The following is an 18,372-nucleotide window of genomic DNA, read 5'->3' as shown; positions in this document are numbered from 1 at the left end:
GGATTTGTATGTAGCATTTATGGATTTAGAGATGGCATATGATAAAGTTGATAGATACACTCTGTGGAAGGTATTAAGAGTATATGGTGTGGAAGGTAAGTTCCTTGACGCAGAGAAGTTTTTATCGAGGATGTAAGGCATGTGTATGAGTAGGAAGAGAAGAAAGTGACTGGTTCCCAGTGAATGTTGGTTTACAGCATGGGTGCATGATGTCTCCATGATTGTTTAATTTGTTTATGGATGGGGATGTTAGGGAGGTGAATGCAAGTTTTGGAGAGGGGCAAGTATGCAGTCTGCTGTGGATGAGAGGGCTCAGGAAGTGAGTCAGTTGTTGTTCACTGATGATACAGTGCTGGTGACTGATTTGGGTGAGAAAATAAAATAAGTTTGAATGGGGAAAAACTGGAGGAAGTGAAGTGTTTTATATATCTGGGAGTGGATTTGGCAGTGGATGGAACCATGGAAGCGGAAGTGAGTCACAGGGTGGGGGAGGGGGTGAAGGTTCTGGGGGCATTGATGTATATGTGGGAGTCGAGAACATTATCTCAGAGAGCAAAAATGGGTATGTTTGAAGGAGTGGTGGTTCCAACAATATCATATGATTGTGAGGCATGGGCTATATATAGGGTTGTGCGGAGGAGGGTGGATGTGTTGGAAATGAGATGCTTGAGGACAATATGTGGTGTGAGGTGGTTTGATTGAGTACGTAAAGAAAGAATACAAGAGATATGTGGTACTAATAAGAGTGTGGCTGAGAGAGCAGAAGAAGGTGTATTGAAATGGTTTGGTCACATGGAGAGGATGAGTGAGAAAAGATTGACAAAGAGGGTATATGTGTCAAAGGTAGAGGGAATGAGGAGAAGTGGGAGACCAAATTGGAGGTGGAAGGATGGAGTGGAAAAGATTCTGAGTGATCAAGGCCTGAGCATCCAGGAGGGTGAAAGGCATGCAAGGTATAGAGTGAATTGGAACGATGTGGTATACCGGGGTTGACGTGCTTTCAATGGATTGAACCAGGGCATGTGAAGCGTCTGGGGTAAACCATGGAAAGTTATGTGGGGCCTGGGTGTGGAAAGGGAGCTATGGTTTCGGTGCATTACACATGCATGCTAGAGAGTGAGTGTGAATGAATGTGGCCTTTGTTGTCTTTTCCCAATGCTACCTCGCATGCTTGCAGGGGGAGGGGGGTGCCATTTCATGTGTGGCGGTGTAAATGGATGAAGGCAGCATGTATGAATATGTACAAGTGTATATATGTATATGTCTGTGTATGTATATGTATGTATGCGTTGAAATGTATAGGTATGTATATGTGCGTGTGTGGGCATTTATGTATATACATGTGTATGTGGGTGGGTTGGGCCATTCTTTCATCAGTCTCCTTGTGCTACCTCCTTAACACGGGTGACAGCGACAAAGTAAAATAAGTAAATTAATATATTATCATCCTTATTATTGTCATAATTCATAATCGCTGTTTCCCGCATCAGCACTGTAGTGCCAGGAAACAGATGAAGAATGGCCCATCCACTCATATACTCATATACATACATAAACACCCACATATGGACATATACATACACATATATATTATGAATTATGACAATAATAAGGATGATAATATATTAATTTATTTATTTTACTTTGTTGCTGTCGCCCATGTTAAGGAGGTTTAATTCCCTGGGGATAGGGGAGAAAGAATACTTCCCACGTATTCCCTGCGTGTCGTAGAAGGCGACTAAAAGGGGAGGGAGCGGGGGGCTGGAAATCCTCCCCTCTCAATTCTTTTTAATTTTCCAAAAGAAGGAACAGAGAAGGGGGCCAGGTGAGCATATTCCCTCAATGGCCCAGTCCTCAGTTCTTAACGCTACCTCGCTAACGCGGGAAATGGCGAATAGTTTGAAAAAAAAAAAAAAAAACATGAAGAATGGCCCATCCACTCATATACATGCATAAAAACCCACATATGGACATATACATACACATACATATTAACATACACACACACAGACATTACATACATACGCATGTACAATTTCATAATTGCTTGCCTTCATTCCTGTGGCTACTTGTCTCCTACTTCTTGTTCCCTCCACCTGTGACACATATATCCTCTTTGTCAACCTTTCCTCACTCATTCTCTCCAAAATCTTCATATCTATCTCTAAGATATGGAAATGGTTTGAACATGAGGAGATAATGAGTGAGGAGAGGTTGTACTGAGTTGTCTCTGGATAAATTCTTCAAAAGCCCAATCTTTTATCTGCAAAATTCTAAAACATCCTCTCTACCCCTAACAGCTTGAATATGCAAATCATAAATATATTGTAGTATACTGTAATACAATATTGTAGGACTTATCTTTCATCATATTTACATACATGAACAATGTGCTTGCATTGTATGCTGTTTTATGATATTTCATTCATAGTTCAGTGTAAAAAGTATGATGAAAAAATCTCACTCTCTTCTTCCCACTTCATCCTATGACAGAACTATTTTTATAATGACTTTCCACTTATACTTCCTTTTCCAAGAATATTATATGGATGAAAAGCATGGCCTATAGATAATGATGTGGGGAAGAGGGAGGATGTGTTGGAAATGCAATGTATGAGGACAAAATGTGGTGTGAGGTGGTTGATTAAGTAACGTAAGGGTAACAGAGATGTGTGGTAATAAAAAGTGTGGTTGAGAAAGCATAAGGTGTGCTGAAATGGTTTGGACACACGGAAAGAATGTGTGACGAAAGGTTGACAAAGAGGATATATGTCAGATGTGGAGGGAACAAGGACTGGGAAACCAAACTGAAATGGAAGGATGGAGTGAAAAAGATTTTGAGTGATCGAGGCCTGAACATGTAGGAGGGTGAAAGGCATGCAAAGGACAGAGTGAACTGAAATGAAACAGGGCATGCAAAGAATCCAGGGTTATCCACAGAAAGGTCTGTGGGGCCTGGATGTGGATAGGGAGCTATGGATTTGGCGCATTGCATGTGACAGCAAGAGAATGAACGTGAAGTGAATGTGACCCTTTTTGTCAGTTCCGAGTGGATGTGACCTTTTTTTCTGTTCCTGGCACTACCTCACTAGCACAGGAAGTGGCAACCAAGTATGAAAACAATGCATCTTCAACATAAGAGTGAGGGATATCTTCACTGACAAACATAATACTACTTACTTGAAAGGAAGTTTGCCCATAAGCTTTTGCCCAAAGAAGACCATTCGAGCAACCCAAAAGAAAAGGATATCATGGCCAGTCTCCAGGAGAGTATTTGGGTAAAACAGGCCTAGGTCTTTTGTCTGTGGGATAAAGGAATGAATTATGTATATTCTGATTTTGTAAAGAAAAAAAAATATATGACATCTATTTTGAATGTGAAATCTCTCAATGAAAAATTAAATTTTTGAAGCATCAACTGCCTCTACAAATGCTACAAACCTTGAAAGAATCTCAGGGACCACCATGGTCAAGGACATCTACCTCTTTGACTTCTGATTAGGTAAAGGTCTCTCACACCTCAATAATCACCCATTTGGTGCTAGTGGCCTGATGACTCAACCAGGATCCAACCACTCTGAACTCCCAAACAGTTGTAAATTTGAAAACATATTACTCATCCCAAAATCCTCCAAACAAGTGAATTTCCCCAACTGTTACCTCTCTGTGTTACTACTATCTTCAGTACCAGAGCTCCTCGAAAAACTGATCCATAAAAGCATCAAGCAAAATATGCCTTTCTCACCAACGAAGCACTTGCTTTAAACTTATGCAATCCACTACCATAATACACAAACACCTCATAAAACACATCCCATTTGGATTCAAAGACCTCCAATAAACAGCCATGGTAACATCATACCAATGCCACAGATCCAACTTCACCTGAAACCACCACCTTCCTCTTTATCTAGCAGGACACATGTCTTGCTATCTTAATAAAAAGTTCTCCTTGCATCTGGCAGCTTTCTTCCCACACCATATATTTGCAAAACTTTCCATAGAGCATATCTATCAACACTATCATATGCTTACACCAGATCCATAAATGCCAAAGACACACATCATCTGCTATTCTTGATGTCAAACTGTTCCTCTTCAATCTGTGCACGCCACCACCCTCTCAATCACCACTCCCAAAACCACAAGTACACTTAACAAACTTATACCTCTGGAATTTGGAAATTCTCTTTTGATCCCCTTGATTTTATACAGTGGTATTACCCAGGTATTCTGTTAATCCTTATACACATCACCATGTGCCATTCATACAGTGAAATTCCTATGTAACCAGTCACAACACAAACAACCCCTTTTTTACAAAATTCAACAACAACTCCATCCACTTCAGCCACTTTGCCATACTTCATCACATACAAGGCTTTCATCACCTCTTCTCTTTTAACCATGACTCTCTTACTTTGCATAACTCCAATCCAAAACATCCCATAACTATTACATTGAGCGCATTCAACAGTCCTTCAAAATACTCACTCCATCTCATCTTCATCTCATCTCTACCTGTTCCTACTTCCCCATCTGCCCCCTTCATCAATGTTCTCATGTGTTCTCTTCTTTTGCCCACTTTATTAAAATTCTTCTACCACATTTTCATCTCTCTAAAGTTTGTTTATACTTTCTCATCCTAACTCTCATTTGCCATTTTTTTTAACCCCTGCAACTTCCTCTTACATCCTGTTGCTTTCTCTTGTTCAGCTCCCAATCAATCACATTTCTTCACAGCAAATAAATTACAAAAATTTCTCTTCTTTCTTTCATGAGAAAGTTAACTTTCTCATACCACTACTCATTACTCTTTCTCACCGCTCAAATCTCACACCTTCCACATACCACACACTTCTCTCATGCATGTAAACAGTGCCTTCATAAACATCTACCATTCCTCACTCACTTCTCCAGCTTCATTTACTCTCATCTTTAACCATTCGACAATAATCTCTTCTGATATCTCTGCACACAAGCCTCTTTTCCATGCTCACTTATTTTCACAAACCTCTTCATATCCATAACACTTACTCTTTTCCCAAAGCTTTAACAGACCTCCAACCTATAAACAGAAGGAGGGGAGGGTTTCCAGCCCCCTGCTCCCATCTCTTTTAGTCACCTTCTACAACATGCAAGAAATATGTGAGAAGAATTTGAATTCTTTCTCCCATATCCTCAGGAAAATTTTTCATACTTCATATGAGTTACCTATATTATATTACATTATACTTTGTCGCGGTCTCCCGCGTTAGCGAGGTGATGCAAGGAAACAGACGAAAGAATGGCCCAACCCACCCACATACACATGTATATACATACACGTCCACACACAGCACATATACATACCTATACATCTCAACGTATACATATATATATACACACACAGACATATACATATATACACATATACATAATTTTTGCAGGGAAAAAATGCAATTGAGTGGGAGATGTATAAAAGAAAGAGACAGGAGGTCAAGAGAAAGGTGCAAGAGGTGAAAAAAAGGGCAAATGAGAGTTGGGGTGAGAGAGTATCATTAAATTTTAGGGAGAATAAAAAGATGTTCTGGAAGGAGGTAAATAAAGTGCGTAAGACAAGGGAGCAAATGGGAACTTCAGTGAAGGGCGCAAATGGGGAGGTGATAACAAGTAGTGGTGATGTGAGAAGGAGATGGAGTGAGTATTTTGAAGGTTTGCTGAATGTGTTTGATGATAGAGTGGCAGATATAGGGTGTTTTGGTCGTGGTGGTGTGCAAAGTGAGAGGGTTAGGGAAAATGATTTGGTAAACAGAGAAGAGGTAGTGAAAGCTCTGCGGAAGATGAAAGCCGGCAAGGCAGCAGGTTTGGATGGTATTGCAGTGGAATTTATTAAAAAAGGGGGTGACTGTATTGTTGACTGGTTGGTAAGGTTATTTAATGTATGTATGACTCATGGTGAGGTGCCTGAGGATTGGCGGAATGCGTGCATAGTGCCATTGTACAAAGGCAAAGGGGATAAGAGTGAGTGCTCAAATTACAGAGGTATAAGTTTGTTGAGTATTCCTGGTAAATTATATGGGAGGGTATTGATTGAGAGGGTGAAGGCATGTACAGAGCATCAGATTGGGGAAGAGCAGTGTGGTTTCAGAAGTGGTAGAGGATGTGTGGATCAGGTGTTTGCTTTGAAGAATGTATGTGAGAAATACTTAGAAAAGCAAATGGATTTGTATGTAGCATTTATGGATCTGGAGAAGGCATATGATAGAGTTGATAGAGATGCTCTGTGGAAGGTATTAAGAATATATGGTGTGGGAGGCAAGTTGTTAGAAGCAGTGAAAAGTTTTTATCGAGGATGTAAGGCATGTGTACGTGTAGGAAGAGAGGAAAGTGATTGGTTCTCAGTGAATGTAGGTTTGCGGCAGGGGTGTGTGATGTCTCCATGGTTGTTTAATTTGTTTATGGATGGGGTTGTTAGGGAGGTAAATGCAAGAGTTTTGGAAAGAGGGGCAAGTATGAAGTCTGTTGGGGATGAGAGAGCTTGGGAAGTGAGTCAGTTGTTGTTCGCTGATGATACAGCGCTGGTGGCTGATTCATGTGAGAAACTGCAGAAGCTGGTGACTGAGTTTGGTTAAGTGTGTGGAAGAAGAAAGTTAAGAGTAAATGTGAATAAGAGCAAGGTTATTAGGTACAGTAGGGTTGAGGGTCAAGTCAATTGGGAGGTGAGTTTGAATGGAGAAAAACTGGAGGAAGTGAAGTGTTTTAGATATCTGGGAGTGGATCTGGCAGCGGATGGAACCATGGAAGCGGAAGTGGATCATAGGGTGGGGGAGGGGGCGAAAATTCTGGGGGCCTTGAAGAATGTGTGGAAGTCGAGAACATTATCTCGGAAAGCAAAAATGGGTATGTTTGAAGGAATAGTGGTTCCAACAATGTTGTATGGTTGCGAGGCGTGGGCTATGGATAGAGTTGTGCGCAGGAGGATGGATGTGCTGGAAATGAGATGTTTGAGGACAATGTGTGGTGTGAGGTGGTTTGATCGAGTGAGTAACGTAAGGGTAAGAGAGATGTGTGGAAATAAAAAGAGCATGGTTGAGAGAGCAGAAGAGGGTGTTTTGAAGTGGTTTGGGCACATGGAGAGAATGAGTGAGGAAAGATTGACCAAGAGGATATATGTGTCGGAGGTGGAGGGAACGAGGAGAAGAGGGAGACCAAATTGGAGGTGGAAAGATGGAGTGAAAAAGATTTTGTGTGATCGGGGCCTGAACATGCAGGAGGGTGAAAGGAGGGCAAGGAATAGAGTGAATTGGAGCGATGTGGTATACCGGGGTTGACGTGCTGTCAGTGGATTGAATCAAGGCATGTGAAGCGTCTGGGGTAAACCATGGAAAGCTGTGTAGGTATGTATATTTGCGTGTGTGGATGTATGTATATACATGTGTATGGGGGGGGGTTTGGGCCATTTCTTTCGTCTGTTTCCTTGCGCTACCTCGCAAACGCGGGAGACAGCGACAAAGTATAAAAAAAAAAAAAACATAATTCATACTGTTTGCCCTTATTCATTCCCGTCGCCATCCCACCACACATGAAATGAAAACCCCTCCCCCACATGTGCACAAGGTAGCACAAGGAAAAGACAACAAAGGCCACATTCGTTCACACTCACTCTCTAGCTGTCAAGTATAGTGCACTGAAACCACAGCTCCCTTTCCACATCCAGGCCCCACAAAACTTTCCATGGTTTACCCCAGACGCTTCACATGCCCTGGTTCAATCCATTGACAGCACGTCAACCCCGGTATACCACATCGTTCCAATTCACTCTATTCCTTGCACGCCTTTCACCCTCCTGTATGTTCAGGCCCTGATCACTCAAAATCTTTTTCACTCCATCTTTCCACCTCCAATTTGGTCTCCCACTTCTCATTCTCTCCACCTCCGACACACATATCCTCTTGGTCAATCTTTCCTCACTCATTCTCTGCATGTGACCAAACCATTTCAAAACACCCTCTTCTCTCTCAACCACACTCTTTTTATTACCACACATCTCTCTTACCCTTTTATTACTTACTTGATCAAACCACCTCACACCACATATTGTCCTCAAACACCTCATATCCAGCACATCCACCCTCCTCTGCACAACTCAATCCATAGCCCATGCCTCACAACCATATAATATTGTTGGAACCACTATTCCTTCAAATATACCAATTTTTGCTTTCCAAGATAACATTCTCGATTTCTACACATTTTTCAACGCTCCCAGAATTTTCGCCCCCTCCCCCACCCTACGATTCACTTCCACTTCCATGGTTCCATCCACTGCCAAATCCACTCCCAGATATCTAAAACAATTGAATTGTCCCTCAACCCTACTGTACCTAATAACCTTGCTCTTATTCACATTTACTCTCAGCTTTCTTCTTTCACACACTCTACCAAACTCAGTCACCAGCTTCTGCAGTTTCTCACATGAATCAGCCACCAACGCTGTATCATCAGCGAACAACAACTGACTCACTTCCCAAGCTCTCTCATCCACAACAGACTGCATACTTACCCCTCTTTCCAAAACTCTTGCATTCACCTCCCTAACAACCCCATCTATAAACAAATTAAACAACCATGGAGACACCACACACCCCTGCCGCAAACCAACATTCACTGAGAACCAATCACTTTCCTCTCTTCCTACTCATACACATGCCTTACATCCTCGATAAAAACTTTTCACTGCTTCTAACAACTTACCTCCCACACCATATATTCTTAATACCTTCCACGGAGCATCTCTATCAACTCTCATATGCCTTCTCCAGATCCATAAATGCTATATACAAATCCATTTGCTTTTCCTAGTATTTCTTACATACATTTTCCAAAGCAAACACCTGATCCACACATCCTCTACCACTTCTAAAACAACACTGCTCTTCCCCAATCTGATGCTCTGTACATGCCTTCACCCTCTCAATCAATACCCTCCCATACAATTTACCATGAATACTCAACAAATTTATACCTCTGTAACTTGAGCACTCACTCTTATCCACTTTGCCTTTGTACAATGGCACTATGCATGCATTCCCCCAGTCCTCAGGCACCTCACCATGAGTCATATTTATTTATAATTTATTTTGCTTTGTCGCTGTCTCCCACGTTAGTGAGGTAGCGCAAGGAAACAGACGAAAGAAATGGCCCAACCCACCCACATACACATGTATATGCATACACATCCACACATGCAAATATACCTACTCATACACCTCAATGTACACATATATATACACACACAGACATATATATATACACATGTACATAATTCATATTGTCTGCCTTTATTTATTCCCATCGCCACCTCGCCACACATGGAATAACAACCCCCTCCCCCCTCATGTGTGCGAGGTAGCGCTAGGAAAAGACAACAAGGGCCCCATTCGTTCACACTCAGTCTCTAGCTGTCATGTAATAATGCACCGAAACCACAGCTCCCTTTCCACATCCAGGCCCCACAGAACTTTCCATGGTTTACCCCAGACGCTTCACATGCCCTGGTTCAATCCATTGACAGCACGTCAACCCCGGTATACCACATCGTTCCAATTCACTCTATTCCTTGCATGTCCTTCACCCTCCTGCATGTTCAGGCCCCGATCACTCAAAATCTCTTTCACTCCATCTTTCCACCTCCAATTTGGTCTCCCACTTCTCGTTCCCTCCACCTCTGACACATATATCCTCTTGGTCAATCTTTCCTCACTCATTCTCTCCATGTGACCAAACCATTTCAAAACACCCTCTTCTGCTCTCTCAACCACATATATATATTTATGTATATATATACGTGGGAGTCATGAGTCATGAGTCATACATACATTAAATAACCTTACCAACCAGTCAACAATACAGTCACCCCCTTTTTAAATAAATTTCACTGTAATACCATCCAAACCCACTGCCTTGCCAGCTTTCATCTTCCACAAAGCTTTTACTACCTCTTCTCTGTTTACCAAATCATTCTCCCCAACCCTTTCACTTTGCACACCACCTTGACCAAAACACCCTATATCTGCCACTCTACCATCAAACACATTCAATAAGCCTTTAAAATACTCACTCCATCTCCTTCTCACATCACCACTACTTGTTATCACATCCCCATTAGCCCCCTTCACTGATGTTCCCATTTGTTCCTTTGCCTTATGCACTTTATTTACCTCCTCCCAAAACATCTTTTTATACTCCCTAAAATTTACTGATACTCTCTCACCACAACTCTCATTTGCCCTCTTTTTCGCCTCTTGCACCTTTCTCTTGACCTCCTGCCTCTTTCTTTTATACATCTCCCAGTCATTTGCATTATTTCCCTGCAAAATTCATCCAAATACCTCTTTCTTCTCTTTCACTAATAATCTTTCTTCTTCATCCCACCACTCACTACCCTTTCTAATCTGCCCACCTCTCATGCTTCTCATGCCATAAGCATCTTCTGTACAAGCCATCACTGCTTCCCTAAATACATCCCATTCCTACCCCACTCCCCTTACGTCCTTTGTTCTCACCTTTTTCCATCCTGTACTCAGTCTCTCCAGGTACTTCCTCACACAAGTCTCCTTCCCAAGCTCACTTACTCTCACCACTCTCTTCACCCCAACATTCTCTCTTCTTTTCTGAAAAACTCTACAAATCTTCACCTTCGCCTCCACAAGATAATGATCAGACATCACTCCAGTTGCACCTCTCAGCACATCAACATCCAAAAGTCTCTTTCGCAAGCCTATCAATTAACAGGTAATCCAATAATGCTCTCTGGCCATCTCTCCTACTTACATTTGTATACTTATGTATATCTCTCTTTTTAAACCAGGTATTCCCAATCAACAGTCCTTTTTCCATACATAAATCTACAAGCTCTTCACCATTCCCATTTACACCATTACCTACATAGCTAAATATCATTTACAAAGATTTCTTTTTTATTATACTTTGTCACTGTCTCCCGCGTTAGCAAGGTAGTGCAAGGAAACAGACGAAAGAATGGCCCAACTCACCCACATACACATGTATATACATACATGCCAACACATACCTATACATTTCAATGTATACATACATATACGTACACAGACAAATACATATATACACATGTACATATTCATAATTGCTGACCATTTCAATACACCTTCTTCTGCTCTCTCAACCACACAATTTTTATCACCATACATCTCTCTTACCGTTTCATTACTTACTCGATCAAACCACCTCACACCACATATTGTCCTCAAAACATCTCATTTCCAACACATTCACTCTCCTCCGCACAACCCTATCTAGAGCCCACGCCTCGCAACCATAAACATTGTTGGAACCACTATTCCTTCAAACATACCCATTTTTGCTTTCCAAGATAATGTTCTTGCCTTTCACACATTCTTCAATGCTCCCAGAACCTTCGCCCCCTCCCCCACCCTGTGACTCACTTCCACTTCCATGGTTCTGTCCGCTGTTAAATCCACTTCCAGATATCTAAAACACTTAACTTCCTCCACTTTTTCTCCATTCAAACTTACCTCCGAATTAACTTGTCCCTCAATCCTACTGTACCTAATAACCTTGCTCTTATTCACATTTACTCTCAGCTTTCCTTTTTCACACACTTTACCAAACTCAGTTACCAGCTTCTGCAGTTTCTCACAAGAATCAGCCACCAGTGCTGTATCATCAGTGAACAACAACTGACTCACTTCCCAAGCCCTCTCATCCACAACAGACTGCATACTTGCCCCTCTCTCCAAAACAACCCCATCCATAAACAAATTAAACAACCATGGAGACATCACGCACCCCTGCTGCAAACCAACATTCACTGGGAACCAATCACTTTCCTCTCTTCCTATTCATACACATGCCTTACATGCTCCATAAAAACTTTTCACTGCTTCTAACAACTTGCCTCCCACACCATATATTCTTAATACCTTCCACAGAGCATCTCTATCAACTCTTATCATATGCCTTCTCTAGATTCATAAATGCTACATACAAATCCATTTGCTTTTTCAAGTATTTCTCATGTACATTCTTCAAAGCAAACACCTGATCCGCACATCCTCTAACACTCTGAAACCACAATGCTCTTCCCCAATCTGATGCTATGTACATGCCTTCACCCTCTCAATCAATATCTTCCCATATAATTTCCCAGGAATACTCAACAAACCCATAACTCTGTAATTTGAACACTCACCCTTATCGCCTTTGCCTCCGTACAAAGGCACTATGCATGCATTCCACCAATCCTCAGATACTTCACCATGAGCTATACATACAATGAATATCCTCACCAACCAGTCAACAACCATTTACAAAGATATAACATTATTTACATGAATAAATGAAAAAATACCCTCAAGTTCATCAAAAATATAAACAGCAATACAAGAAAAATTTTCTCTAATTGTAAAACTGTCTTCAACAGTTGCTCCATAAATTTGCCTTCTCACAAGGACAAGTCATTTACAATTTCTTTAAGTGATTTATGGGTGACAATGATGAATGTTATTTTTTCCATCTATAGTGTCAGGACATAAATGACATCTATGGATAACATGTGGAATCATCCACTAGCTGGGGATTCAAAATGAGCCCGTTACACCAAAGCTAAGATCATGGCCTGGGACACTTCACATATAGCAGCAATACGAACAAACACGGACACAGACAAAACTGTTAGACATGAAATTTATTCATATCTCTGTACCTACCTGTTTAGGCCATCCCATAACAGAAAACGGGAAAAGGCCAGAGCTAAACCAAGTATCCAGAACATCTGGATCTTGCTTTAGCTTTAGCTTTTCAGGAGAAATATTAAATCTTGTGGCTGCCTTCTTCCGTGCTTCCTCTTCTGTGCGACCACTCACCCAGTATTCAACACCCTTAAAGTGAAAATAACAGGTAATCTCCTATAAGATTAGCCTTTCTCTTCCAGGAAAATTTTGTTACCTGAATGCATCCTACAAAAGTCAAGCTTAAATTACAGTAGAAAAAATTGTCAAAAATCAGTAATCTGTACAATTCATTCAATGGTCTTCTAATACTCTATTATAATCATGTCCAAATTATTGATCTAATCATTCACAATCATAACAAAGGCTTGGCTGATAAATCAGTCATTTTCTGGTTGAACTAATCCTTCAAACAAACCCATTTTTGCTTTCCAAGATAACATTCTCGACTTCCATACATTTTTCAACGCTTCCAGAACTTTCACCCCCTCCCCCACCCTATGATTCACTTCCGCTTCCATGGTTCCATCCGTTGCCAAATCCACTCCCAGATATCTAAAACACTTCACTTCCTCCAGTGTTTCTCCATTCAAACTTACCTCCTAACTGACTTGTCCCTCAACCCTACTGTACCTAAAACTTTGCTCTTATTCACATTTACTCTCAGCTTTCTTCTTTCACACACTTTACCATACTCAGTCACCAGCTTCTGCAGTTTCTCACATGAATCAGCCACCAGCGCTGTATCATCAGCGAACAACAACTGACTCACTTCCCAAGCTCTCTCATCCACAACAGACTGCATACTTGCCTCTCTTTCCAAAACTCTCGCATTCACCTCCCAAACATCCCCATCCATAAACAAATAAAACAAACATGGAGACATCACACACCCCTGCCACAGACCAACATTCACTGAGAACCAATCACTTTCCTCTCTTCCTACACATACACATGCCTTACATCCTCGATAAAAGCTTTTCACTGCTTCTAACAACTTGCCTCCCACACCATATATTCTTAATAACTTCCACAGAACATCTCTATCAACTCTATCATATGCTTTCTCCAGATCCATAAATGCTACACACAAATCCATTTGCTTTTCTAAGTATTTCTCACAGACATTCTTCAAAGCAAACACCTGATCCACACATCCTCTACCACTTCTGAAACAACACTGCTCTTCCCTAATCTGATGCTCTGTACATGCCTTCACCCTCTCAATCAATACCCTCACATATGATTTCCCAGGAATACTCAACAATCTTATACCTCTGTAATTTGAGCACTGACTCTTATCCCCTTTGCCTTTGTACAATGACACTATGCAAGCATTTCGCCAATCCTCAGGCACCTCACCATGAGTCATATATACATTAAATAACCTTACCAACCAGTCAACATTACAGTCACCCCCCTTTTTTAATAAATTCCACTGCAATACCATCCAAACCCACTGCCTTGCCAGCTTTCATCTTCCGCAAAGCTTTTACTACCTCTTCTCTGTTTATCAAATCATTCTCCCTAACCCTCTCACTTAGCAAACCACCGCGACCAAAACACCTTATATCTGCCACTCTATCATCAAACATATTCAACAAACCTTTAAAATACTTACTCTATCTCCTTCTCACATCACCACTTCTTGTTATCACCTCCCCATTAGCCCCCTTCACTGATCTTCCCATTTGTTTCCTTGTCTTATGCACTTTATTTACCTCCTTCCAAAACATCTTTTCATTCTTCCTAAAATAATGATAATCTCTCAACCCAACTCTCATTTGCCCTCTTTTTCACCTCTTGCATCTTTCTCTTGACCTCTTGCCTCTTTCTTTTATCCATCTCCCAGTCATTTGCATTATTTCCCTGAAAAAATCATCCAAATGCCTCTCTCTTCTCTTTCACCAATAATCTTACTTCTTCATCCCACCACTCACTACCCTCTCTAATCTGCCCACCTCCCACGCTTCTCATGCCACAAGCATCTTTTGCGCAAGCCATCACTACTTCCCTAAATACATCCCATTCCTCCCACACTCCCCTTACCTCCTTTGTTCTCCCCTTTTTCCATCCTGATCTCAGTCTCTCCTGGTACTTCCTCACACAAGTCTCCTTCCCAAGCTCACTTACTCTCACCACTCTCTTCACCCCAACAGTCTCTCTTCTTTTCTGAAAACCTCTACAAAGCTTCACCTTTGCCTCCACAAGATAATGATCAGATATCCCTCCAGTTGCACCTCTAAGCAGATTAACATCCAAAAGTATCTCTTTCGCACGCCTATCAATTGACACGTAATCCAATAACGCTCTCTAGCCATCTCTCCTGCTTACATACGTATACTTATGTATATCTCTCTTTTTAAACCAGGTATTTCCAGTCACCAGTTCTTTTTCAGCACATAAATCTACAAGCTCCTCACCATTTCCATTTACAACACTGAACACACCATGTATACCAATTATCCCCTCAACTCCCACATTACCCACCTTTGCATTCAAATCACCCATCACTATAACCTGGTCTCGTGCATCAAAACTACTAACACACTCACTCAGTTGCTCCCAAAACATTTGCCTCTCATGATCTTTCTTCTCATGTCCAGGTGCCTATGCACCAATAATCACCCATCTCTCTCCATCAACTTTCAGTTTTACCCATATCAATCTAGAGATTACTTTCTTACACTCTATCATATACTCCTACCACTCCTGTTTCAGGAGTAGTTTTACTCCTTCCCCTGCTCTTGTCCTCTCACTAACCCCTGACTTTACTCCCAAGACATTCCCAAACCACTCTTCCCCTTTACCCTTGAGCTTCGTTTCACTCAGAGCCAAAACATCCAGGTTCCTTTCCTCAAACATACTACTTATCTCTCCATTTTTCTCATCTTGGTTACATCCACACACAATTAGACACCCCAGTCTGAGCCTTCGAGGAGGATGAGCACTTCCCGTGTGACTCCTTCTGTTTCCCCTTACAGAAAGTTATAATACAAGGAGGGGAGGGTTTCTAGCCCCCTGCTCCCATCCCCTTTAGTCACCTTCTACAACACATGAGGAATGTGTTGGAAGTGTTCTTTCTCCCCTATTCCTATATGTATGTATACACTGAAATGTATAGGATTGTACATGTGCGTGCATGGATGTGTATGTATAAACATGTGAGTGGGTTGGGCCATTCTTTTGTTTGTTTCACTGCACTACCTTGCTAACACGGGAGCCAGCAACAAAGTGTAATAAAAAAAATTTCATAGTATTCTTATTATCTCAAAAACTCTTATTCTCTGCTGCTGAGAAGCTTTTTTTAAGTAAAAGTAATAGAGATGTAAATTTTCTATTACTACTGATGTATTCAAGTGTAATATATTTCTCAAAAAATGCTTGACAAAGGTTAAAAAAAAGTTACATTATACCTGTGGGGCCCGGTTGTGGATAGGGAGCTGTGGTTTTGGTGCATTACACAGGTGTGGCCTTTCTCCATCTGTTCTTGGTGCTACCTTTCTAACGCAGGAAAAGGCGATTAAGTGTGGAAAAAAATACCTGAGAATACACTAACCTCTACAGAGGGGACTGATGGGTCTTCAAATGTCACAGAGTAAGCAGGAATTTGATGGCCCCACCAAAGTTGTCGAGAAATACACCAATCACGCATTTCATCCATCCAATGGTACCAAGTTTTTTCATGTATTTTTGGAAGTATTTGCAGTTCTCCTGATTTTACTGCTTGAACAGCCTTAGTTGCCATATCAGAACATTTAACATACCTGTGAAATGTAACATCTGTGGTAAAATTTACAACTTCATGCTGATGCAAAATGAGCCACATTACATCAAACCGAAGATCATGGCTTGGAACACTCTTCAAATACAGCAGCAATACAAATGAACACAGACACAAGACAAAACTGTCGGACATGAAGTTTATTCATTTCTGTAGTGATCATAACTGAAATCAATATTTCTAGACTATGATCAGGGCAAAAGCAAATCTACAAACCTATAATATTCTATAGGCATTACTCAAATTTGTCCAAGAACTTATGCAGATAACCTATGACAGGATGGAAAATGAATGGATGGATGGAGGACTGCTTAAGTCCCAGATAAACCTTGGTCTGTATGAGCTAAATGAGCAAAAACAAGAGTATCTGTACTTTTACCACATACACAAAAAAATCAAATAACCTCACTCTTTTAACAACCATCCCATGGTAATATATATACCAAAGCACTATTTAAACTGTAGGAACAAAGCAGCTGTATAAGTAAATGTTACTTCGGTCCATTACACATAAAAATGTTCACTGCTTTGGCTAATGGAATTGGCTCATTAAGAGCAAAGCCCAGAGCCTCCTTCTGCTTGAATAAGTAAGATAAAGAATAACAACTTAGATGTGTTTCCAAGTAAACACACCAGAAAAAAATACCATTCCTCTGCTTATGATTTCTGATCAGTTTCAAAAAAATTTGCAGATAAAGCCTCTAAACAATCTACAGCTCTGAACAGGGAACTACTGGATGCTACAATGCAAATCATTTTTAGTTTATCATGTATAGCAATAATACAAATTTATTACCAGCATAGGCATTCTGTTCAATAGACCCATTACATCCTACATGTGATGCAGCTGTGCTCATGACATGAATTCCTACTCATCCTAACAAATGTCCCTGCTGGAACTGGTTGATGTGAATCTTGGCATATGAAAGGAGTGCCACATGAATCTGATTACCACTGCTTATTGCACCTTTCCTTCTACTATCAATTCCAAATATAGTAGTCTATTCTATAAACTTTATAAAAACTTGGTAATTTCTGCACATACTTCTACTGAGGATTCTGATAGCTTACCACTGGGGCTTAATCATAGGCTCAATGATATCCTTGGATCGAGAACAAACTGGAACCACCATTGGATTGTCCTTTGTTTCTACATACAGGCCTCTCTCTTTCAGTGCTTCCAACACAGCCTTACGTGCCTCAAAACGCTTCATTCCCTGCAAGAGCAATGAAATTTTCATTTTCCAATAAAGCCAAAGCATAAGTCAAGACAGTTACAAAATCTACAAAGAATTTAAAATGTAAAGTAAACATGTTTCATTTCAAGTGCCATCAAACAAACCAATTAATCTGCATATTGACATACAACACAATACAAGGGTTACACACTTACTGGAGCACAAAAATTCAGATTTTTTTCAAGACAGCAGAGAACATTTTTCTGGACCATTTTTGCTTAAGTGTTTACTGATACACTGATTACTATACAAGCCTTATGAACTAACAATCACACTATTACGTCAAAAATGTAGGGTCTGAAAATTTAAAACAATTTCTCTCCAAAGCCTAATCCCATGATCATGAAATACATTTCCTGGGAATAGATGGATCAGAACCTTTCAACCCACATGATTTCTAATAATGAGGCAACAGCTTCACTTACCTTTTGTGAACCACCTGAACATGCTCCTATTCCACCCTTAGACTATCAGCAACCACCACAAGGTTGACATCACTAGCCTACTCACTTCCAATATATAAGAGCTCACAATTCATAGATCAAGGGCACTGACCCAAAAGCAATCACAGATGGTGAGT

At 40.8% G+C, this 18,372-nt stretch overlaps 1 protein-coding gene across 2 annotated transcripts in view; it reads right to left on the bottom strand.

Moving 5' to 3' along the window:
• ValRS (Valyl-tRNA synthetase) overlaps positions 1–18,372 on the bottom strand; it is a 134,988-nt gene that overhangs the window by 74,950 nt on the left and 41,666 nt on the right. For both annotated transcript variants that reach the window (XM_071692200.1, XM_071692201.1), the window contains exons 8-11: positions 17,626–17,771; positions 16,330–16,537; positions 12,750–12,920; positions 3,181–3,302 (exon numbers count right to left, since the gene is read on the bottom strand). In XM_071692200.1, the coding sequence (XP_071548301.1) occupies positions 3,181–3,302; positions 12,750–12,920; positions 16,330–16,537; positions 17,626–17,771 (647 nt within the window). The remainder of the gene's footprint in view (positions 1–3,180; positions 3,303–12,749; positions 12,921–16,329; positions 16,538–17,625; positions 17,772–18,372) is intronic.

The sequence above is a fragment of the Panulirus ornatus genome, chromosome 52 (genome assembly GCF_036320965.1).
Source record: "Panulirus ornatus isolate Po-2019 chromosome 52, ASM3632096v1, whole genome shotgun sequence".
NCBI lineage: Eukaryota > Metazoa > Arthropoda > Malacostraca > Decapoda > Palinuridae > Panulirus > Panulirus ornatus.
This window is presented reverse-complemented; position numbering and strand designations above follow the sequence as displayed.